Raw genomic sequence first — 26,078 nt, 5'->3', positions numbered from 1 at the left:
CTACAGCCGTAGAAATACTTCCCCTGCAAAAAATAAATGCTACCGTTTGCTAATTTGACTCAAGCAATGCAGACTAACTAGACTGCACATCAATTTCATTGAACCTATAATAATTTGGGTTAGAAGGGACCTCTAGCGGCTCCTCTAGTTCATCACCCTGTATTATAGAAAGCTGACTTTCCTTACTCCTACACCATCCCTGATTGATTGGGTGACAGCTCTTAATTCCTGTTCTCACAGGGTACAGACCCATGCTAGTTGCTTTAAACCTATTTGCTGCTACTGTAGGAAGGTTCTAGCATGTTTTCCCTAAACAGTATGAACATATAAAGATTTTTAGTTTCTGAGAACTGTGCAATCTTAATGGTGCTGAATATTTATGCCCTGTCTCCACTGCCCTTGCAGCTAAGTTTAATAACCATGCTTAAATAAAGTTGCAGCTACCCTATGTTTCCAGTGGATGCAAGGCACCTAATCTGCCTAGGTACTTTTGAAAATCCCAATAGTCTCCTATCTGTATCTTTAGGCACCTAAATATCGTTGAAAATCTGACTCCATATGTCTATCCTAGACTTTTCCCTTAAAACTTCCTACTATTGATAGCACTAGTACAGCTCCACTAGTCGTAGGAAAGTGGGAGAACTATGTTAAACATCTTGCTGGTATTTTAACCACAAAGTCATCTAACTCTGCTCACACATACAAAAATAAAATAATAAAAAATAATCTTGTAGATGGAGCAAGATAAGGTCACTGGTGTGCAGCATGATATATTTAACACTCCAGTAGAATATAGATTTTTCTGTCAAGTAACTTGCATGACAGAGGGTGGCATGGGTTGCTGTAATAGAATCATATGACCAGCAAATGTTTAGTATTTTAATTACTTTAATGACCTCACACTGCACCTTTGCTTATAATATATATAATGACTGTACTTTGTTTTCCTTAGCAACTTTCATCCAATTATCTCAAAGCCGTTTACAAACATTAACTAGGATTGCAGTGTGCCAAAGGAAGATATATATAGGGATTATCCCTTCCACCATGGGAATTCAGCTATCTTTGGGGTGGAACACAGCAATACAAAGGAACAACGCACATAAGTTTAGTACAGGAAGCGGAAAAAAAAATACTATATGCAATTGAAAGTGCAAGTGGAATTTAGGGAGGAAGAATATAATTCCACCAGGTGAAATTTAGTCAGAACACTAGGGTTAGCAGCCTCACTCTTGGGAAAAGAGCCACAGGGTATTTAATAAGCACAAGTGGTTAGCATGTTAACCAGGAGGGAGCTGACTTGCTGACAGCGGAAGGCTTAATGAGGTCCCTGAACGCAGCAGGTAGGAAAGCTCAAGCTGCAGAAATCCCTGAATCTTCCGATTCTTTGCCTTCATTTGGGTCCTTCCTGCATTAATCTCCACTGCGTCCCAAAGGAACACTCTCCATGCCACATCAAGACACAGCAGTTTTATAGCCTCTTTTAGGGAGAAGGTTTGAAGTTCACACATTGTCTCTGGAAGACTCCACAGAGAGAGCTCTGTAACAATCTCAGTTTTCAAATGTAAGATTTGATTTTAAAGTACAAGTTAGCAACCCCTGACTCAACTATATGGGCAGAGTATGCAGCAAAATATAAGAACAACTAATTGTTTTTACACTATACAGTTTACCAATGCAGCAAAATTCCTACAGCACAGTTGCATCATCATGGCATTTCCATTCTGTACAGTCTGATCGTTCTCTTCACTATGCAGCTATCAGAGGCCGTTATGCTTGGGTTTGTTTTTAGCTTTTGTTTTGTGTTTCAATTTCTAGGAGGAAAAACGAAATAAAACAAACAAACGAAAAACAAACCCCCAAAACGCCTGACTTTACAAAGGCTTTTTGGGACAGATCTAGTAAATCTACTGCAGCCCTCTACTGCCATCTCCTGGAGGCTTTTGTGAGAGCATCACCAGGTATAATAGCCTGTACCAAAGGGTTCAATTGACCCACTCTTGGAAAATCACGTTGTTTTTGCTGATACAGACTAACACAGCTACCACTTTGAAACCAGTTAATAGTGAGTTACATTGAAAGGTAAAGTTGCTGCTCGAAAGAACATTGTTTTTAAGGTTCATTTTCCCAATGACTTTGACCTAATTACCACTCATATTAAGAATGGCCACTTGTCTTGTTTTTCTGGGACTGTTCAGTGCCATGTGTCAACAGTGTGACTTTTTTTTTTTTACAGTGTAAAGACTGTGTGGCAACTTGTTACTTCACATTGTGGCACAACTTCTATTGGAAATATTCTAGGTTGGTGTTGTGCAATACCATTGCTGAACAAAACCACAACATTGCTTCAGGACACAGATTTTGTGTTGTGGCACAGTGACTTTGTGTCGTGACATCTTTGCATCATAATATTGTCTGTGGATCGCAGCACAATTAATTTGTGTTGTGACTTCATGAACTTATATCACAACATTGTGCCTTGACATCATGGTGCAAGAACCTTGCACAATAACAGTGTGACCTTATCTCACAGACCATTATGTTATGTCACTACAAACTAACTTTGCATGGTGTAGTGTTCTTCTCTAACAGAGCAAAAACTTTGCCATAGTACATAGTGGCCTACGGTCACAGGGCAATAACTTTGTACAACAATACTAATGCTGTGATGTGGTAACCCTGCATTCATTAAAAGTTGACGGTGTGCCTGTGACCTGGGGACATTTTGCAGACAGGGTGACCTTGCATCTATGACACACTGATAGTTTATAGTGTCCTGGTGACCTAGTGCTTGCAAGATGATGATGTCCTGTGGTACCACGGGTTTCAGAGTAGCAGCCATGTTAGTCTGTATTTGCAAAAGGAGTACTTGTGGCACCTTAGAGACTAACAAATTTATTTGAGCGTAAGCTTTCGTGAGCTACAGCTCACTTCATCAACCCTGCAACCATAATATGGTGCTGCCTCACGGTGCCCTGGTGACTGTGTGCCTGTGACACGGTGAGAGCCACAGCACTCTCGCGTGTATGGCACGGTGGTGCCTCGTGGCGCCACAGCGAACTCTCTCATGTGACACAGTGACATCTTGTGTTGCCATGAAAGCCGAGCGGCTGTAACATGGTGCTCCCCTGTGGTGACACGGCAATCCCACACCGGTGACACGGCAACCCCACACCCGTGACACAGTGCTGTCTTTTGGTGCCCATGGCAACCAGGTGTCCTTAAGGTGATGCTGCCTCATGGTGCCATGGTGAGCTCGCGCCCAGGACACGGTGACACCCTGTGCTGCCCTGGCCACCGTGCAGCTGTTAACATACCAGACTGCGCTCAGGATAAAGCTGGGTAGCCGGGTGTGTGGTAACCAATATGGCAGAAACTTAGCCTAGCCACAGGCATGAGGGGGCTCCTACCCTCCCTCTTTTGCTAGGGTCACTGCCCTTCCCTCAGCGAGTGGTTCTATCTGACAGGAAAGAGGGAGGGGGGCAGAGGGAGCCTCATTAATTATTCATAAGAGGGGCGGGGCCATTCCATTTTTGGCGCTAGGATTCCACAGTAAATAACCGGGGAGGGTGGTGGTGCTGGGTGGGAGCTCGAAATGAAGGGCGGGAGATGGATTGTTAATTATTCATCAAGGGGGCGTGCCCGAGCTGGCGGGAGGGTCTGTCTCGAGCCTGTAGCCTCCCCCCGCCCTCTACTTTGGCTTAGGGCTGAGGGGCCGGAGAAAAAAAAAAAAAAAAAAAAAAGGCGGGAAACGTGAGGCGATTTAAAAATAGGCAGTTAGAAAACACTAATAAAGCAGCTGAAAAACCATTTAAGTAATTATCACGGGAATAAAATGTTCGATTTCTGTGGTAATTTCCTGCCTCCAAAAATCTACATTTGCTACTTTCCCGCCCCTCCCCTCCCAATTCCCATGAATTAATTCACTTATCAAATTATCTTATCAATTATTGCTAGAATGAAAATATTTTTATTTCTGTCATAATTCTATGTATTTCTATTCCCCACCGCCACCCCTGTATAAACATATAGTTATTTTCCCCTGAGGAAAACTATTAAAGCCTTCCCCTCAAACCAAATGCGGTAAATTTTAAAAAACATCCTGCATACAATATATACTCTTTCATGAAGTTTGAGAAATTTCAGCTAATTCAATGCAATTTCTTTTTTGTTTAGGGAAAGTCGGTGCCCTTATAAATCCAGACAGCAGGGTCTGAGCTCACCCCACCCTCAGAGGAATTTTCCTAGGGGTGAAGCAGGGTTTAGATCTGTTCTGTATCAACTGGATATAGGTTTATTTGGAGGTATCACACTTTAAAAAAATCTATTATCATTGATGTGTGGCAGGTTTTGGAGCGGGAGTGCACAGAATGGGGGTCAAAATGTGACCCATAGGGTCATATCATCCAGCTCAAGGGTTAACTACAGCCCATGGTGTTTGTTAAGTGAGGCCCAAGGTACAAATGCAGCCCAAGGCGTTCTGAAGTGCAGCCCAATGTTCACACCGAGCCAACGAAGTCATGAAATGCAGCCTACAGGCTCGTGGTGACCCACAGTGCAGCCAAAAGGCCAAACGTGACCCATGGTTTCATACAGTGCGGCCGAAGGGGCAAACACAACTTGTGTGATAACAAGCAGATGTTAGCATCCCTTCCCTGAAACTGCAGCATGAATCAAAGCACATACACTTTGGGGTAAAGTCAAAAAAGCAATGCCTTGAGCAGGAAGGCACAAATAAGAGCAAATGTTAGGATTATCAAGGGCATTTATTTTTTAATTGGTAATATTATGTATGTTTATGTTAATTTAGATGGCTTTGGGACTGATTCTCATTTACAGTAAGGCCTTTTTACACCACTTTAACAGTGAGAAGCTTCCTTAAAGTAGGAGCAAATCATACTGCATTTCATCCACTTTAAGGCATTGCCAATCTGGTGTAACGAGGCCTTAGTGTAAATGAGAATCAGGTCTCTTTAATGGCAAATTAGGTGCAGCCCATGGATTGCTGGCATCCTGCCTCTTCAGTCCTCTGTGTCACAAAGTTTGGTCACCCCTACTTCAGAAGTTCTCATGATTTTAAGTGTGTGCAAAGGGAAATGGAGAGAGAATTCCTATTTATGTTCTTGGTGATTCATTTATTTATTTGTGAAATGCCTAGGGAGGAAAAAAGACAAAGTCCTGAAGCTGCTATTTGAGGTAAATAGCTGTTAGTATTATATACTTAGCAAAGTGATAATGCAAACCCCAGAAAAATTTAAATGATTAGGAAAAAGGTGTATTCACTGGATGAAAATATATAGACTGTTTATAGACAGAAAACAGTATAGAAGGAACGTTGACTGTTGATAGTTTTTGCCCTATAAATAAATCATTATATACAGAATAAATAAGAGAAAATCACTGTTATTAATTATTATAATGAATTTGATTTTATATACTTAACATTTACATTTCCCTCTTCCAGTCTTGATTAGCAGTTCTCCAGAGAGGAGGGATCCACACAGAGGTTGTTGAGGGCTGCACAAAATTGCTAAGTGAAATCAATCTTGTCATGTTTTCGCTGAGCTCCTTGAGAAATACGTTGAGAGCCAAAAATGGAAGTCAAAAGGGAGCTTTGAGTAAAGGGCTCTAAAATGTGGCCCATAATGTAAAACTTCTGTCACATGCTCAGTTTTTATTTAAATTGGCCTGATTCTGCTCCCAATGAAAACAATGGGAGTTTTACCCTTGACTTTAATGGGAACAGTGTTGAGTGCTTTTGAAAATCCCACCCATCATGTTTAAGTGGCTGCTTCTGTACCTAATATTTCTGCAGGGTCTGAATGAGATTTTCAAAAGCACTTAGTAGTACTCTAAACTTCTATTAACTTCAGTGAAGCAGAGTTAGACCATTGCTGACTGCTTTCAAACAAATAAACAAAAAACACCCTCAGATTGTAACTCTATTTCTAAGGTATGAATCAGCAAAATGTATTGAACTTAGTCAGCCTTGAAAGAGTTTAGTGGTGAAGAGAGTTATATTTTTCTTTTACTAAAACAAGCCTTTAACTGTCTTTATGTACAAGGTAAGTCTTTTTATTGACCTGCACGTGCAGTTGTCTGTAAAAAAATACCCACTGCCTTTAAATGTGGATTTCTGTGCCTTTCAAAGGTGCCATTACATACATCTATGATGTTATTTAAATGAATATTTTTGTTGTTTTTACAAGTATCAAATTAATTTTCTCTCCCTTGTTGTTAAAGCAGTCTAAAATTGCATATAACACTGTAATTTTAAAAGTCATTAAATTTGCTCACAAGCCATGTGAAAAGTTAAACTATGGGTTTCTTCAGCTAGCGTGAATTATTTCATAACTAATTTAAAGATGCCTGTTATAAAGTGTAATTCCCTTTCATGAACAATTGAAAAATGAATTGAAACACTGTCCTGGGCACAGAGGAGAAAATACTGTTCATTCAAACATGTTTGTAATGCTTTAATTAAATGGTCCATAATTTTTTGAGTTCATTCAATATACAAAAGTCTTCCATTGGGAGTGTGATAATTCATTATGTTATGTAAAATGGTTCAGTGAATATGTGTTAGAGAAATGAGGCTTGTTTACTTGATGTTTTCAAATTATTTTTTGCTTAGGTTAAGTAAGTGTAACCTGTCGACTGACCTAAGGTGTATCAGTACATTTTTCAACCCTTCAATCAATGAGTATAATTCCCACTGATTGTAACTGGTATATTGCATTGAGGGGAGAAAGGAGACCACTTGTGTTGTTACCACTGTTGCCAACACTTACAATTTTATTCCAAGTCTTGCAACATTTGGCGATTATCTGAAAGCCCCAGTTGCTGGAATCAAGAGATTGCATGAGAATCTTAGCTTTAATTTTAAAAAAGATGTTATTAGCCCTCATGGTTACAGAAAAAAGCTTGAAAATGTAAAGCATGTCCCCCTTAAAGGCTCAGAAACCAGAAGGCAAATATAAGAACACAATGTTTATTATTTAAAAAAAAAACATTCTCATAATTTTATAACCATTCTTATGAGTTTTGGGGGGCTTGTCTCGTGATTTCTGAAATCTTGAAGATGGCAATACTGTGCCACATTACAATATTTGCACATGCTGTGCTATGATCTTTGTCATTATCAGGAATTAAGCTATACCTAAGTTTAAATACTGCAGGGAAAGTGATAACTTAATGCTTACTTACATTACTTTTATTCTTAATTTTTACTGCCGTGTACTAGAATACATACAAGTAGAGCACCTCAGATAGACAAGAAACATACAAATCCTTTGAATGGCCTCCTTAATTTTTAATGTTCTGTTACATGGTTAAAGTAACACGGAAGGGTAAAGTATTAGAAGGATATTGACTTATTTATAATAGCTCCTTAATATATTTTGTGGCATTTCATTATACCTCCTACACTTTTATTTTTTCTCTTAATTATCTTTCAAACCTCCTGAGGCCCTCCCCGTCCCAATAATGGTCACTCCTATCCCCACCCCCCTCTCCACTTATAACCTCTAATCGGGATATTTTCTTCCCCCAGACACTGAATTAGAAAGCAAAAATAACTTCCCAGACACACACAACACGTATACATTCTCTCTTTTGGTGATATATGGAAAAAAAGAGTGGTTTTACTGGTTATACTGGAAAGAAAAGAAATATAGAACAGGAAACTATGAATATGGATTTTGGAGTGTATTGATGTCATTTTGTTTCATTTAAAGTAAAATTGTACCTTCCTACCCATGTGGTAAGACTTTCATATTCCATTACTGTATCACTCATGAGTTATTTCATTTTATCTCCCTCATGGGTTTAATTTCCTTCCCTATATGCCTTCTGCGTTTTCTCTGCAGGAAAAATTTATGGGACTAGTAGAAGGATGACATCCACTGTAAGTACCAGCTTCACCTTGATTCCCAACCAGAAATACAGGCGCAGTAGCCGTCGCTCCAAACCATTCTGCAACACTGTGGACACAGATTCCGAGTCACTATCAACTCTCGGGAATTTCAAAGCACTGCCATTGGAGATCTTTCAAATGGTCTTGAAATATCTCTCAGGTGAGGAACTGAGAGAAATGATGTTACTGTCCATAAATGAAAATGATCACATGCAAAAATCCCAGTTAGTAAAATGCCAAGTTTGAGGCCTATGGGCCTTCCTCAATAATGTTTCACCTTACTACAAATTGAAGGGATTTTCACTAGGTTTGTTCATTTTCAGCTTGAGTTCCTGAAGAGCCTCATCACCAAAAAAAAAAAGGAATGATAGTACTCAGGGAGCCCTTTGAAGTGTTCTTCTGCCCACCATATATAAAGATCACAATTTAACAGATATATGCAAAATCCTGACTGACCATAATTTGTTGGTAAAGGAATCTACAGTAATGACATTTGTCTCTTACTTGTTTCTGAAGTCTCTTGGCCTGCTTGTTCTGAGATGTATAGTAAAGTTATTGACTACTAAGCAGTAGTGTTTTTGCAATAAAGGTTTACAGGTATACTGGGTTTTGCTTTTTCAGTGAAGGATATCAGCATGCTAAGCATGGTGTCGAAAGCCATCAGCAACCGCCTTATTAATTACATCTCAACCTCATCAGGAAACAGAAGGCTTTTACTGCAAGATTTTCATAACCTTGAGATATCTGGCATGAGAGAAGGATCCTCTGTATTAGAACACTACAGATCTCTAGGTGACCTTTTATAATAAGAATGGTAACAATTAGAGAACTAAAATAGAATAAAGGTCTTCTACTGTGATATTTAGTGATTCATAGCAGTTTAAAATGGTGAAAATGTTTTCTGAAGTATATAGGTCTTTGTGACCCTCATTGAGGCTGAAATTCATCCCTGTGCAAAGGACCAACAACAAGGCAGATACACACTTAAGTCTCAATTAAGCTTTACGTATTGGGTGTATTTCATCATGAAAGAATTCTTTCAACATCTCTTAATATACTTTTAATAATAATAATTAATAATACATAAGTATAGACAAAAATAGCATATATTTTGCTTCTTCCTTATTTAATTTTTAAAGAATATAAAAGGGCAAGGTGAGTGTGTATCTCATGGGAATGATGATGAAATACAAAGAGAGTATTTCCCCTCTATAACAATGCTCAAATCCCACCTAATTCTGGAATGATCAAGAATCATTACCATCAAAGGCCGGACAGTCTATGTGAAGTGAATTGGCAATCTAATTCCAATTCCTAGATGGGAAATAAACTTATCACAAAAAGCACCATGACAACTGCCACTGATTAACATTCTCCTTGGCAGCCTTATATCAGAGCTCAAAGACTGAAGTGGGCATGATGAGTAAACTTTCCTTTCAGCCTTAGGTCAGGGCTGAGATACAATGTGAGAATCATGCTGTTGCTGCCAAGGCTGTACTCTTTCTTTCACCTGCGCAACTATATCCGGGCACTGCAAAAAATAAATATAGGCCAAAATACTGTGACTAGTGAGTAGCACTGCATATTAAAAATCATTACTTTCTTTTTAACTTTTGCACTAACTTACTACTGAATCTTGGCAGCCAAATTCCCCTTAATCTCTCTCCCCTTCAGTCAAAAGCAATGCAGTCTTTCTTCTCTTATGCCACTTGGACTGTATCATTTCTCTCCCTCCCCCCATTCACTGTAATCCTTTCTCTAAAAGAGAAACAAATGAAATCGCAATTTGAACAATATTGATATAAGCCTCCTTAACTGATAAGGTCTCATAATTGAATTGATCCGGACAGCAAAACAAAATTATGTCAAGGTTATATTCAGGAGCCTACTTTAAATCAAGAGATTCCCAAGTTAAAGCAACAATGTCAAAGTTAATTAGGCCAAACATGAAGTCCCTTCAAATGTACATGGATTGTTTACAATATCTTATTGATAACTTCAGTGTTTATTTGTTTTAGTTTTAAAATAAAATCTGATTAAATATTTTGCCAAAAAATAGTCAGCAGTTTTGTACATTGTAATAACAAACGTATTAGAAAAGGCAACTGTTGTTTAACTACTGCTGTATGAACTCATCATAATAAGCACAGTCGTTAAAACACGACATACTTAGATATTTGCACTGATTTTCATATTTTATCATCTACTAAATGTAAGGACTCAATCCTGCTCCCATTAAAGTCAATGGCGAAATTCACATGTACTTCAATAGGAGCAAGACTGGGCTTTAAGGATAAAATTCGCTTCTGTGTAGAGCGCCAGCACAAGGCTTATACACTGCATTAATCTCATTTAAACCCACAAAGTGAAATCCTGGCTATGTTAAAGTCCGTGGCAAAAACTCCCATTGGCTTCAATGGGACCAGGATTTCTCACCCTCCAGGCTTGAATTGGACTTGAGTAATACATGATTTTTGTGCTGCCCCTCTGCACAGGTGTGAATTTCACCATATGAAAGCAGGCCCAAACCTTTGCACTGGTAGTAAAAAAAGTTATCCCCAGGTTGACAGCTGTACTCGTGTTTGCAGATATATTGTGTCAGACATTCATCTACTCTTTAGGGGTCTGATCACAAACGTATTGAAGTCAATGGATAGTTGATTCTTTGGAGTTTTGGATCAGATACCAGACTGATAAAGAAAATTATGTCTGCCATTTAAGAATGTTAACAACATACTTCCAGATTGGGATAATAGTCCATTCAAAATCACAGGAAGTGTATAAAACACTTTTTGACATCAGAGAAATCACATGTTCCCCAGGAGATGGGCAACTTAGAAAACATTTGAGTACCCTCCTGTAGATTTCTTGCATTATTAACAAACAAGATATATGTGTTGGTCTACCAGATGTTTTTGAGGAGAAAGATTTTTAACCCATTTGCTTTCCATTGGCTTAGAAAAATTGTTGCTTAACAACCAGCTGTTCTGCACTATAATGTATTCTAGCCCTTTGTATCCTAAGCTCTTCTAGCTTTGAATCTCATGTAGGGGAAAAAAAAATTCTACCACCTAACTATGTTTTATATTAACACAGTTCAGAATAGCTTTTCTGTTTGACAATGTGGTTGGCTTAAAAGATTTTGGACGCTCAGCTTTCAATGATGTAAATAGAAAACCAGTGCATCTTCAAATGTAACTTATTGTGCATCTCTTAACTGAAATATTTTTAACAGCTGTAATTCAAAAAAAAATATAATAATTTTTCAGGGCTCCAGCTGTGACTCACATGGAATTTAAAACAACTTAGTAAACAAATTATGTCATGAGAGCCTTTCACACTCCCCATAAGGCTTTCTGACATAAAAGGCATTTCTACTACAGAGGCTAGCATACCCTTTTACAATGCACAGCTCACCATAGGTGCTGGAACTAAGGGTGTGGGGGGGTGCTGCAGCACCTCCTGGCTTGAAGTGGTTTCTATTATATACAGGGCTTATAGTTTTTGGCTCAAAGGCTCTCAGATCCACCACCCCCCGCCCACTATAAAAATTGTTCCAGCACCCCTGCAGCTCACTGTAATGTACCACCTTCTTTTCTTGCAGAAATAGTATGGTATTGTATTGCTTGTGCAGCGTATGCTTCAACTAGTCCAATTATTTTCGTCATTTGAATAATTATGTATGTATGTGTTTCTATTCACAGGGTTGTTGCTTAAAAGGTGCACACTACTGCTGCCCACAAAAGAGAGGCTAAAGTACATACACAAAATACTCTCAGAAGTAAGCTCATAATCATTGCTCTGTACTGAATACTTCTAGAATCTTGTTTTGAACTATCACTTGCACCTATATTAATGTTTCAATAAAACAATGTTAATGTAATGATTTAAATTAATTCATTTATTTATTGACACATCGGTAATGCTCATCAGTGTAATATCATGAATTTACTAACTTGGAATCAGTCTCTTTTTGGTTAAAAATATTCCTTGGCTATTTAGGCTGATATTTCAAATCTTTAGTACCTGAAATTAGGTCCCTAAGTCCATATTTAGGCATTTAAATAAGTGATCTGATTTTTTCAGAGATGCTGATCCCCCTAAAGCTTTAGACTATAGTCCGTGTGAGCTGTGGGTGTTCAGAACTATGTCTAACTTTAGGCACCCACTGTTTGAAAAATACAGCTTAGGTGTAGGATTTTCAAAAATATCTAAAGGAGTTAGTTGCCCAACTCCTATTGAAAGTCAGTGAGTTAGGTGCCTAATTCCTTCTCATGATTTTAAAACCCCACTCTTAGTGAGTATAATCTTTTATATAAGTATGATTTTTATGTTTAATTTTTAAAACAGGTCACCCAGTGCAAATAATATTTGTCACTTTGTAATAGAATGAGCATAGGTTGAAATTCAGCCCCGTGAAGAGATCCGATAGAAGGTCTATATTCCACTTAAATTCTGCTTAGAGGGAAAAGTAGTGCATAATGCCTCAGGCAGATTCTCTGCACAGGGTAAATTTTAACCATAATTAATTCAAAACATTGTTACCAAACTATATTAGTTTCTGGAGGAGGAAATTGTTATGCATAGCAACAGACATTATTAATAAAATATCACATCTGTCTGAAGACTCTAAGGTGGTCTGAGTGAAAGTTCCCAGAGGACCAATGGCCACATCATAAAAAACATCCCTAATTGGCAACTTTGTTGGGTGTCTCAGCGGAGATGCAAGGGGTTGAGTGAAAATAGTGTAGAGAAAGCCCCTTAGGTCAGTGTTGTGGTAGATTAGCCGCATGGGAAAGCTTCAAGCACAGAAGTGAGTTTATTGCCAATTAGGCTACATTGATTAAATGAGGCAACAATGTTTTGTCTTTGCAGGTTTCCTGTTTTAAACTCAGTGGTTGCCCAAGCCCGTTGCATTGCTTGGGATTACAATGCTATGGAGTGTTTTTACAGGTATAGTGTATTTTTCAGAGAAGAAGGCAGGTATCATTAATCTAAAAGAAACCAAAGTTTGCCTTTTTAAAAATCTATAAATGCTGAAATACTCAGTCTTTTAAAAAGAGTGCAAAGAAACATAATCATCATCCAACTTAGTTATACTGTGAGAAGCAGTGAGCTGAAACTGCTTTGCAAGACATTTCAAAGTTTAACATGGCTTTCAGGTCCTAAACAATGCATTTATTCAGTACCACAGTTCTTTCTGGCTCTTAAAATGGTTAACTTAACTCTAAAAAATTTATCAGTCTGGATCTTATTAGCAGCCTGTCTGGATTTTAATTTAAATCAGCAGTTTATTACCAAAGAAGATTACATAGGGGGCCATTTCACTACATTACTTCAAACATCAAATTCACAGCACCCTAAACAGGGATTCTCTGATTTAAAGGCAACTGGCCCAAGGTCTGTAATTAAATGGAGGACTTGTTCTAGCATTTTGTCATTGCTTTCTTTGCATCCCAATCTGTTAGTTCAGCAATCAACACTGTATTTACTATAATGACTTCCAAGATTGCAAACATGCTGTAAGGGACTGAGGATAGGACTTCCTTCCCCAATTAGTGTTAAAGTATTTCATTATCAGATGGATAGGATCAACATTATGGGTTGCTGTAGTTGAGAGCTGCTTTGTCTAATCACCTGAAAAAAGCTTGTATTCTTTGTTGAAGCACAAGTATTTTCTGAACATTTTAAATGAAGCTAAATTGTGTTTTAGAAGAACTTACATGTTCAGACACTCTCTGGAAATATACCATATTGAAGTAGCTTAGTAATAACAGAGATATTCAGAAATGTGTGGCTGTCTGTTTTATTCCCTGCCACGGCTAACTATTATAGATAATTATTTGCACCAGGATATTTATGCTCTTAGCAACTGTCTCCTGCTTATTCACATCCAAGGTTCACAAATTATCTCTTTGGCCAAAAGGTGCAGCCCCAAATGCAGTTCAGAATTGTGAGCTACACGAGGACCCAGAAACCCCTTTGGTATAAGTTAGAGCAGCCCACAGGGCAACTGAAACTGATGGTGGCTTTCCCACAGCCCCAAAGGCCTGCTGTGAAAGCTTTGCAGTCTAGGCACCCCCCTTCTGCTCATTTCCTGACACCATCGGGGATGGGGGCTCTATGGGTTTGTGTGTGGTGTGTAGGGCTGCTTATGTCAGACTTATGCTGACCTTGCAATGAGGGAATTCCTCAGGGGCCATGAGTTCCATGAAGGGGCAGCAGCAGGGGCAGAACCTTCCTCCTCCTCTTTTTTGTGGAATTGTCAAAATTTGCTGCTCTGAGAATGTCTATGATATAATGACGACTGATATCCGCTACATCTGTAGAAATCTAGAGAAAGTCCATTGATCTGTGAGATTAGTGTCTAGCCCAGTGTTTCTAAACTGCTGTCATCTGTTTTGTGTTTTGGATTTTTTTGAACCACTATGTTACTGCCCAGAGTGTCATAAAGCCGTGTCTGAGGGCCTTACAAAACAAAGGAGCTCCTATGTACATCTTTGCTTTTCCTTTTAGACTTAGCAAATTCCTGTCACACACACTTTTTGCATACATGATTATTTTCTGGTTTCAGTGTCACATAGATATGGCCCTAGGTTTTTTTTTAATAATAATATTTTGCACTTTGCAAGAAGTTCATTTTGAAAGACAAGGATGAAGATGAAAATAATACAAAACAGTTGTTCAGATGCACCAGTCTCCACTATGCAAATGTGTCCTCTCCATAAATACAGAAAAATTGATTGTACATATATGACTACAATAACAAGCATTGTGATTTAATTCTATTTATCTGTCTTTCATTTGGTGTCATCAGACCTTGACAGCAGGCTGGGATGAGCTAGAATGCCATCGTGTTTTTAACTTCCTCTGTGAGCTGAGCAATCTACCCCGCAAAGTACAGACAGTTGTGAGCAGCAAACCAGGTGAATACCTGGAACAAAAAAGTCCTGGAAAATACAAATGATGATAATAAGAGGCTGTCATGGCAGCTGTATCATCCTTTTGCTGTGAGTTCCGGAAATAGATTCAGATTATTACAGAGGAGATACACCCCAGACTCAAGGATGGTTTGTGCCACATGATCCCTGCCGTAGCTGATCCTTTCTTGATCCATATGTATGATGCTTTAGCTGCGGAAATGCCAGAAAATGAGTGCTCTCAAGCTGGTAGCATGCTTGCATATAGCTGAAGGAAATCAGCACTATTAACTGAATTTAGTTGTTTTCTGATGAAAACAAGCAATTGACTTTTATCTTTGACATGTTCTGTGTGGTGAAGTGTATCTCTTTGAGAGGCAATTGATTTTGTTGGATCTTATCATTTCATTATCAAATGTATGTATAATTTACATGCAGTGGGCCTAATTCTCCACTGCATTATACCAACACCAGTACAATCAATGGAGTCACACAAGCATAAAACTGATGTGTTGCAGTAGAAAATCAGGACCAATATTTTATACATCTCCTGAAGCATCGCTCTAAAACCAAATGTAGCCCCTCCAGAAATCCTCCGGCACAGTACGCAGTATTTCACTGGAAATGTTCACACGTGGCCTCCTGCATAAGTGGTAGTAGAAGGCAAGCATGCAGTAAACTGCTTCTATTTACTCCTTTTGGCACCATATAATAGAATCACAGGCAGAAAGAAGCACAGCAAAAGTCAAAAATAGCAGCGTGCTCCTGAAACAGAGCATGAGAAGTGGCAGAAAAAACATCGGGCAGGCAGGTAGAATCAGTGGTTTGAAGCAGTGCAGTGTGTCTGCTAGACTAGAGCAGTCATGATCGTTCTAGCTCAGAATTTCAGGACCTTGTGATCTCAGTTACTCCAGTTTGACACTAACTCAGTGGGAATTATGCATCTAGAATATTTTAAAAATCCCACTAGGCACCTATCTACATCTGTAAGAGCCTAAACACCTTTAAAAATCTAGCCCTATGTGCCCCTATAGCCTAAAAACCTTTCTCCTTCTCTCTCCCCATCTTTTATAAACATGTTGAAATCACCAAAGTGCAATGCCTGATGGATTTATAATATACAAATTCTCTTCTCCTAGGAAGTGCCCGAAAGCTGGAATTACGAATAAGGTTATTCTGTCGCAGTGTCCTGCTAAATCACTGGATTCATCGAAGTGATTCTGCATTTTGGCTCACTCGTATCTTAAAACCATGGCCAATGGTTAATCAAGCCCGGCTGTTGTACATCATTTTTGGGCCAGTCTCCTCTCTAAATGGTGAGTAAATTTAACATGCTAGACCAGAATTTCTCCCTTAGAAAACAGGCTGTCTCACAACCTGTGTAAATAAATGGGCGTTCAGGGGACCAATGTAAGTGTTGTATGGGATGGATTCCCCCTCAGTCAAGAGGTAGGGCTATATATTTGGGATGTCTGTGTCGACACTACTATAGACCATAAGTCATAGTAGGAGCAACAAACTCTTTGCCCATCGTTGTGAGCTTTTGGGCCAAAGCATACACACAAGCTGTGAACCCATTATTCCTTCCTCTGGCCCACCCCACAACAGCTCTTCTGTGTTCCTATGGAGAGAGTGGCCATGGAACTTTTCAGCAGCGTGCAGAGAACTGTAGGGTGTGCTGTGTAGTTTCTCTGCTTTCTAGCTCCATGTATGGCAGAAATGCAGTGGTACACTTTGTTATGGGCCTTCCCACAGGCCAGGAAGATTTCAGGCAGGGGGAAAAGCACCTGTGTTTATTGCATTCACTTTAGAAGGGAACTTTTACCTCTATGCAGACTCATCATTCCTAATAAACTTACTCTTTTTCAAGATTTGACCACACCCAATTCATATTAATTTTGGCAGAACATAAGCTTCCAGGTAATTACTTGGACGCACTACTAAGAATGCTTAACAATGGTGCTGATTACTCCTAATTTACACCAGTGTGAGAGGGGAATCCAGCCAATTAACCTCAGTGATGTCACACAGAACATCTTAGCCATTTCCCAATACTTCTTTGTTTTGCTCCAGCTGTAGCTACATTACGGTACTCTGACTTTACTTACCAGTGTATGGCCATGCACTCCTGTGATGTTACCTACAGGTCTGATTTTTCACAAGTTCTGAGCGCACACAAATCCTACTGAAATCAAAGGGAGCAGCACCACCTCTGGAAACCAGGCCCTTTATAAATAATGAAGTATAACGTTTAGAACAATTGACCCCTTACCTGTTTAACGTGGAGCTTTTTAAAATTATTGTTTATATTACAGTTCAAATGAAGAAATTACAGAGAGTGTTTTCCCTCTCTATTTGCCTACACTTGTGGTGTGAAGGTAGCCTTAGCACTGAACCACAAGCATGTCTATTGCCCTCTGAAATCACATTTTCTTTTTCTCACTTAAATATTTATTCTGTGTTTCCTTAAAGCACCCAGTGATTCTGATTCACGTTGCAGTCTACACTGTCCCTTCTGCCACAAGTGAGATGAAATAAAAAGCACTTGTACAAATAGGGACTTATGCTTTTGCCTGAATCACCTTTTCTTTTTCCAAGCCATGCTTTGAAGCCCCAGTATAGGTCTTCCTTGTTTAGCAAACTACATTGTCACTTAGGAGTGATTGTGATTAATGTTACCCAGGACATGTGGTTTGGCAGAAAATGACAGAAGGACCAACAGATGAGACCAGTTTAAAGGGTCTAGCTGATGCTATTAAACTACTGTATGACACAGAAGCTAAAGAGTGGACAGCCGATGATGTTATCAGTCTTGTGGATGAATTGTCAGGTATATTTTTGCCTTTATCATAGACTCCTAGGATTATATGATCATGTCCTCCAAGACTAAAGAGATATGTGTCAGATAGTAAAAAAAAACTGAAGCACATTGGGAATCTGAGTACCCCCTAATCCCTTTCAGTAGCTGTACTATACTGGAAGGTCAATAAAACTGGAGGCTATGCAGTAGTCAGAGATGGAAGGGACCAACGCTGCTTGTAAACCAAAGCCTTTTTTTCCCAAAAGTTAAACGTTTTAAGTAATAATATATGAAAAACTTCAAAAATTAGTGTTCTGTTATCATGTTCAAGGGACGCTGTCACACAGTTTTGAACAAAACCTAAATTTTGGACCTAAACAAAGTTTTACAAAACTTAATATTAATAGATATGTTTTCATGATATTTGTAAAATGTTAAGAAAAATCCATTTTTGTTTGACTTTAACCATTTTTCCTATACTGTTTGTACCCTGGGCATTCTTATTCTTGGGGTTGAGAACCAGAAAGTGACGTTAAGTAGGAATGAGGAAAACTGTCTAATGTATTTCCATTATCCAAGCTGTCAAATACAAAAAAGATAAATAGGAAAAAGTACATTTAGATTTTTTTCAAATCTAATGCATGGTGGTTATTAATAATCCTGATAAAGACAACTTTTGTTATCCCCAGAAATGATCCCATCCCACTGACTTTAATGTTAATGGTAGTTGGATATTACCTGCTTGGTGTGCCATTTATTGACAACTTTTTGGAAGAGAGGTTCCACTTGTAATGAACTTGCTGGCTCTGAGTCTGCAGCCTGGAGAGCTCAGGGAGAGGTACCATGCAGTCCCATGGGCCCCCAGTGCTCCCTGTGGAAAGCTCCAGCTGCAGGCTTTCAGGGCTGTAGCCAGGGAAGGAAAGCACTGGGATGTGCTGAGCCTGGGCCACCAACACCAGGACAGGACACAACCTGGAAGGTGCAGAGAGAGGTACTGTGAAGCCCCACAGACCTCGAGTGCCCTCTCTCCCATGGAAATTGTTGGCTGCAGGGACTCTGATTGGGGCGTCCCATTGGGCAATGATGCTGGCATCACAGCCCATTACCTCCTGTGTGGGCAGCAGGTTCTTGACCCTGGGGCTGCCCCATGCTATTGTCTCGGGCAACGGCCATCTGCTTATTACTGGGAACTTTTGGATAATGGAAGCTTTATGCCCGGAACCAATAAGTTGCTAATAACTGGTATCCTCTGTAGTTTCATTTTTAATAGTCTAAGCCTTTATTAGAAATACAGGTGAGGACAAATTTGGTGTGTTTTTTTTTTTTTTTTTAATTTAAATCTCTTTAAATACCAAGTATGGTGGCTTTTACTGGGAAGGACGCTGGTCTCTGGAAAGGAATCCTTTCCAAAGAATCCATAATTTGGTGGTGGTATATTTTAAGTTTGGTTTGAGTTTGGAGAGATTGTATTATACATTCTATTATCATCAGCCTTAATACAAACAATCCCTATTGGCACCATAGTAACTCCATAGCTCCCAACTGTGCTGCAGGTGTGTTTGAATGGGCTTTCCTCTCAGACATTTTGGATGGCTGTCAAATGCAAAAAGAACAAGAGTACTTGTGGCACCTTAGTACTCCTGTTCTTTTTGCGGATACAGACTAACATGGCTGCTACTCTGAAACCTGTCAAATGCAGTGATTCATAAATTCAAATATTTCCAGAATTTTGTTCAGATCATTTTATTTTAGTTTAATTGTAACCTACATTTTATAACCTTATATTTAACTAAATTCTATTCAGTCTGTTGAATCATAGGTAATGAAAATCCTTTGTATTTTACTATAAAAGTGGTTCCCCGGGAGTGGCTCATGGAGAATAATGCTCGCCTCCTCATCCTGAGTGGGAACAACATCTGCTTCACCTTCATGGCTAGTAAAGCTGTGAATGGGCGGGCTGTTGAGCTGGCCAAGCTAGTGGTCTTTCTGGCTTTGGTGAGTAGCACTGGATAGAATGTTTCCTGGCATTTTGCCACTAAGTCTGCAGCTCTGCTTTCCCAGCCCTGGGGCCTGATTCTCCTTCCACTTACACTAGTGCAGCAGTTCTCAAACTCTGGGTCGGGACCCCAGAGTGGATCGCGACCCTCTTTTAATGGGGTCGCCAGGGCTGGCTTAGACTTGCTGGAGCCAAAGCCCAAGTCCTGGGTGGCAGGGCTCAGATTACAGGCCCCACTCCCTGGGGCTGAAGCCCTTGAGCTTTGGCTTTGCTCCCTCCCACCCAGGTAGTGGGGCTTGGGTAGGTTCAGGCTTTGGTCCCCCATCATAATTTTTGTTGTCAGAAGTGGGTGGTAGTGCAATGAAGTTTGAGAACCCCTGCACTAGTGTAAAGCAAGAGTAACTACATTGAAATCAATTGGCCTGGTTCTCTTTTGCCCTAAGGGCCTCCCCCCCGACCACCTCATACACTGCTTGAAGGTAGCAACTCTGTTCCTAGGAAAAAATTATTCCAGCATAAGATGGGAATGGAGTTCTCCCACCTTCATAGCACTGATAGAACAGCTCTGCAACAGCACCCTCTCACATAGGCCTTGGAATAGATTCCAGAGTAGGACTGAAATTGACTGTATTATGGGATAGTGCCTTAATTGTCTACTTATGAATTTTAATACTTCAACTTTTTTTTTAACCTTGGCACCATCATGGACATGTATTATAATATTTCTTGTATGTTCTAGGTCTGTGAGAAGGACCTGTACTGCATGGATTGGGCAGTAAAAATGATGCAGAAAGTCTGCAAGGTTTTCAGCACTCCAGGTGAAAGGAATAACTTCCTGCAGAGTGTGGAGAATGCATTTGCTCACATGATCATGGACATGCTACAGTCAGTAATGTCTGGTGAGTATCTATGCCTGTCTGCAACAGGTGAGCCCTTTCAATGGGACATGCCCACTAGCCAAGATTCCACCAGAACAGGGGATGGGAACTCCTGTATCATCACAACTCCAGCCAGGCCCCCTTCTTAGCCAGCCAGAGCTACCCTGAAATGGGGTTCATTGGAAAAGATGGGATATTCTTTTTATAATTATAATGCCCTGTTGACTGATTGTTTTGTCATGTGGATTGGGTTATTTTCAGCTGGTTTTGTTAAGGGGTGTGTGTGTGTGTGTGTGTGTGTTAAGATTATGCTAGACCACTTAGTGGTACAGCATTAGGAGAGAGACTTTTTATAGGAAGAAATAAATATGCAAGTGTTCAGTGATAATATATTCAACCATAGGTGCTCCAAATATGTAACTACATCCAGCGGGTGGGAGTGAGATCTATATACTTACACTAAGAGACTCCTAGTGGTTTAGATAGGGTGACCAGATGTCCTGATTTTATATGGACAGTCCCGATATTTGGGGCTTTTTCTTATATAGCCTCCTATTACCCCCCACCCCATTTCCCGATTTTTCACACTTGCTATATAGTCACCCTAGGTTTAGATGATGAAACTGATTTCATTTTTTTTAAACACATAAATGACAAAAGATTTATCTCCCTTATTTGATACGTTTAAATCAGAGGTGCCCAAACTTTGCCCAAAGGATGCACACACTTTTATCTTGTCAGATGATAAGCACCTAATTTGCATAAATTATGACTAATTGCAGATACCCTTTCCTTCTGCAAGATACAGGTTTGAGGACACTATGGTCCTGATTCTCAGTTGCCCTGCCCCTCGTCCAGGGATGGTAGTACTTTACACTCATTTTGCACTAAGAAGTACTTGTGGCACCTTAGAGACTAACCAGTTTATTTGAGCATGAGCTTTCGTGAGCTACAGCTCACTTCATCGGATGCATAGCATATCGTGGAAACTGCAGAAGACATTATATACACACAGAGACCATGAAACAAAACTTCCTCCCACCCCACTCCCCCGCTGGCAACAGCTTATCTAAAGTGATCATCAAGTAGAGCCATTTCCAGCACAAATCCAGGTTTTCTCACCCTTCCCCCCCCCAAACCTGGATTTGTGCTGGAAATGGCTCTACTTGATGATCACTTTAGATAAGCTGTTGCCAGCGGGGGAGTGGGGTGGGAGGAAGTTTTGTTTCATGGTCTCTGTGTGTATATAATGTCTTCTGCAGTTTCCACGATATGCTATGCATCCGATGAAGTGAGCTGTAGCTCACGAAAGCTCATGCTCAAATAAACTGGTTAGTCTCTAAGGTGCCACAAGTACTCCTTTTCTTTTTACGAATACAGACTAACACGGCTGTTACTCTGAAACCTGTCATTTTGCACTGTTCTGACAGTAGCATTTTACACCCAGCTCTGCACTCACTCCACATGGGTGTAAAGCAGGCATTCTCAACCTTTTTCTTTCTGAGGCCCCCACAACATGCAATAAAAACTCCACTGCGTACCTGTGCCACAACAACTATTTTCTGTATATAAAAGCCAGGGCCGGCGTTGACGGGTAGCAAGCAAGGCGATTGCCCAGGGCCCTACGCCACAGGGCACTCCACAAAACTAAGTTGCTCAGGCTTCTGCTTCAGCTCTGCGTGGCGGGGCTCAGAGCCCCAGACTTCAGCCCTGCTCAGCAGGGCTTAGGCTTTCTGCCCTAGGCCCCAGCGAGTCTACCACTGGTCCTGTTTGATGGACCCCCTGAAACCTGCTCACAGCCACCCAGGGGGTCCCGGACCCCTAGTTGAGAATCACTGGAAGGATGACACAAAGCATAGGGCAACAAGGACTCAGACTCTAGTAGTCCCCGTGTGCAGTGTTCCTTCTTAATCCCAGTAGAAAACTACTTGGAACAAGCTGGAGCATTGCATCTTGGGACCTGGAGTCCTTTTGGTCTGTCCTTCCATTCAAAGTCAGAGAGCCTGCAGGCCATATTATTAAACTCCTTGGGCTGCATTTCCTCCGTAGTCAAAACTTTGTCACCCCTGATATAAACTCAAGACTCTTTATAACTGCAAGCAATAAAGATGAATGGGTTGCTCATTTAGGACAGATTTCTATCTTAAAGCAAGATTGTTCTTCTTCAACCTTGGACAAGCTGGTTATGAGAGTCTGCAATGTTCTTTCACAGCTGTGCCCCCATCAGCCATATCTGATGTCTAATAAATCTAAATGGAAGTTGCTAACTTGGTGTCGTGCTTCCCAGGGGTACCCAGAGCTGTGAGGCATCTGGCTACCACCAGCCCTTAGCTTAAGGACATCTTGTCTGCACCTACCATGGGTCAGCTGCTTGACTCCACCAGCCACGGGCAGCACAACTAAGTACTCGCCTCTCAGCCTAAGCAGGCTCTGGTGCCCCTCTACAAATTGGCAATAGGCATGCCCCAACCCCTGAGCCCTCCGATCATCTTCCTGGAGTGTCGAGCCCCTGTTTCACCGGACACTCAGTATTCATACATTCACTGCTCCCAAAGAAGCAGCACACTCCAACTTATCCGTTTCACCTCAGATCGCTGCTCCATTTGACACACAGCACTAGATATGTTCATAGTGAAAACAAGCAGAAGTTTATTTAACAAAGAAAAGAGATTCAAATGATAGCAAGTAGAAGTATTGGACACAAATATTTACATATATAATGATGACACGAATTTTAGAACAACATAGGGTTGTTTAACAAAATACTCTCATGGCTGATAAAGTATGGCTCTTCAATGCTTTCTAGCCAGGCAGGCTGTGATCCCTTTTTCATAAAACAAGACACATTGCCAGCTTGCCCCTGAGGTAAAGGATCAAGTGTGTTGTTTTGACTCCCCAGATATACAAGTCCCTTCCTTTGTCTTCATTCATAAATGGGATGCCCCCTGATAGTTGTTTTTTCCTGTATACTCCTTTCTTGCAGATTTTCTGATCTCTTGTCAATTTTGCAATCTTGATTAGCCAGTGGCTCAGTATGCAAACAGACTTACATTGAGAGAGACACAATGACCAGACACAAATAAGCATCTGCTACCACCTACCTGAAAACAACCTGTCTGAGGCATGTCACCTCCTGGTGACCTGCCTTTAACTCCAAGGCTTTAAGAACATAATTTTCAGTATAGATACGTAACTTCTCAAATATTGTCAGTGTATGCATTTCACAACGATTATGATGACCAGTGGGCTACTAGCTTTCAGTAGTGACCTTACATGCTATGCTTTGGTGAATTATTGTGTGCATCTGACACAGGGGATCTCTGTTAAACTCTATCCATCCCCTGCTCCCTGCCAGGTGGCATCAAGAGGTACCTGGGTCATAATTGGCCTCTACTAAGATACTGACTAAGTAGTTTCTGAGATCTTCTCCCTACAAATGAGCCCTTTGTTTTCATTCACTATTTTTAATGTTTCCCTTCTGGTGCTTAGGAGATCGTGATGAGGAAGACAGCAGCTTTTTGAATTTGTTCCACCTTGTGAATGCACAAGCTAACTTCCATAAGGAAATTCTGTATCTGACCATGAGAAGCACATCTACCTAAGTACTCAGAATCTCAGGCTTTTAGATAATACTACAGTGATTCAGATAGGTGGCCTTTTCCACCCTTTATTTTCTCACATATACAAAATAGTGTCCACCTACCTTTTTAAATTCACTCTCCAGCAGCTGCTTGCAAAGTTTTAGCAGCTACTGAGCACATTGTCAAAAATAGAAAATATAATAACCAGTTAAATCTGGAGGTATAACCTTTGCAGAAGCAGCAGGAGGCTGACTGGAGATGCTAGTGAAATACAAAGCAGAAGAATTACTTAAACCTATGAAGACATACTGAGGCATCTTTAAGAAACTACAGCACAGTCTGTGCAATAAACTTGTCTAAGCCTGTATGTCAGGATGTGCTGAGGAGCCTATCTGTGGCATTCCATGGTTTGGCTGTTATGGGCAGGAATACACACTGCTTTCTTCTCCCACTGTGTATATTTGGATACAAAATAAAAATGACACGGTGTTAATATTTGATGTATATCGACAAATTAAAGAATGTTATCTTAGTTCAGAACAGAAAATATTTTGCTCTTTTAAATTTGTTTTTCTCTTTGGAATCCATTAAGACAAAACCAATATAATGACAAAGGCATGGCCAGGTTTCTCCAGTTCAGCTTACACATGGGTATCTATAATTCACTCTCACATTCTTAGCTTCAGAACTAGATATCTTGCATGGATTGTGCATTAAGTTTCAGCACAGAAGGAGACGGTCTCTGGAAAGAGTCCTAGTTTTTCAAGGAAGGCAAAAATTAGTTTTTTACAGCACATGCCTTTCAGCCATAAAGCAGAAGTAACTTCAGAATGTACCTTTGTGCTAAATATAATAGCTGGACAGTTTAAAAAAAAATTACATGTCTCTGGAACTCTGCAAAGTTGAAGGACATTTAATGCATGTAGACATTCTAAGATCACTGTTTTTTATTAAAATACACAGATATGTATCCTATTTACAAAAAGTTTTTATATTTATGGTACATAGCTTTAAAAATTGAAAATATTTAATATGTGCTAAACAGTATATTTCATTTTGGGTTATTTACATGATGGTTATTTTCCTCATATTATTAAAATGCCTTTTTCCCCCATCTGAAATATTTCCAAATTATTTAAATATGTGCCAAATTTTGCCATTTGAGACAGCTGTTCATCTCCAAGAGGCAGATCCTCAGCTGGCATAAATTGTGGGAGCTGACAATTAACACCAGCTGAAAATCTGCACCCAATTGATTTCAATGGAAATGAGCTGATAACTCCTGATGCTTTCTGTTTAAAAAGATCCTTTTTTTTTTTTTTTGAAACATATCCAAGGATAGAATTTGGCTGCATGTATGGGTGGGAGTGGAAGGTAAATTTTTTGCTAACATTCAGCTAGAAACTTAACTGTGCACCAACAGATGTCAGAAATGAAACTGTTAATTTAAAAACAAAATATGAAACATACTGGTATGTTAATATTGTTTTTAAAATCCATGTTCTGGATTTTAAACAATATTTTAAAACACATTTTTGTTCTGTCTGTCTCTCACTTTTATGTGTAATTATTATTGACCTATTTTAAAATAAAATATAGAATAATGGGAAGGATCTGTAAAGTCATTGTGAAACTTTGTTCTGTAGTGTAGTGAAAAAGATTCAATTATAAATAAGACAACACAAACATATTGTAGGTCTTACACCAGTATATGCCAATTCTATGACCCATGACTGAACCAAACCCATGAGTGAAGACACAACAGCAATAAATTGCAGCAACTCACAAAGAATGTCATAAGAGTGCAGCTATGAAAGAAAGTGGGGCCCTTTGATTTAATAGCAACATATGATAAGAAATACTGACTTTATCAATATTAGTCCTTTCTCTTAGCAAATCTTCAAGGAATTTAAGTTTATGGGTGTGCCAGCTTGAAATTTATAGTGGTCCCTGTATTATAATGATTGGTGGTTGTTTTTTAATAGATA

The 26,078-nt window shown here is 39.7% G+C and overlaps 1 protein-coding gene across 6 annotated transcripts; it reads left to right on the top strand.

The window, feature by feature from the left end:
- The first annotated feature begins 734 nt into the window (after nt 1-734).
- FBXO47 (F-box protein 47) lies at nt 735-25,420 on the top strand. 6 transcript variants are annotated; one of them, XM_043536851.1, is made up of 11 exons: nt 743-1,343; nt 7,869-8,075; nt 8,537-8,707; nt 11,620-11,696; nt 12,791-12,868; nt 14,733-14,841; nt 15,975-16,151; nt 17,519-17,665; nt 19,488-19,630; nt 20,371-20,530; nt 23,999-25,420. In XM_043536851.1, the coding sequence occupies exons 1-11, from the start codon at nt 1,322-1,324 to the stop codon at nt 24,109-24,111; spliced, it is 1,404 nt and encodes a 467-aa protein (XP_043392786.1). In that variant the 5' UTR covers nt 743-1,321; the 3' UTR covers nt 24,112-25,420. The 6 variants fall into 6 exon arrangements, with proteins under 6 accessions (XP_043392789.1, XP_043392790.1, XP_043392786.1 ...); XM_007061953.4 differs by lacking the exon at nt 743-1,343 and adding an exon at nt 4,106-5,196; XM_043536852.1 differs by lacking the exon at nt 743-1,343 and adding an exon at nt 5,460-5,953.
- Nucleotides 25,421-26,078: the final 658 nt, after the last annotated feature.

Source organism: Chelonia mydas, chromosome 27 (genome assembly GCF_015237465.2).
Source record: "Chelonia mydas isolate rCheMyd1 chromosome 27, rCheMyd1.pri.v2, whole genome shotgun sequence".
In the NCBI taxonomy this organism is placed as follows: Eukaryota; Metazoa; Chordata; order Testudines; family Cheloniidae; genus Chelonia; species Chelonia mydas.
This window is presented reverse-complemented; position numbering and strand designations above follow the sequence as displayed.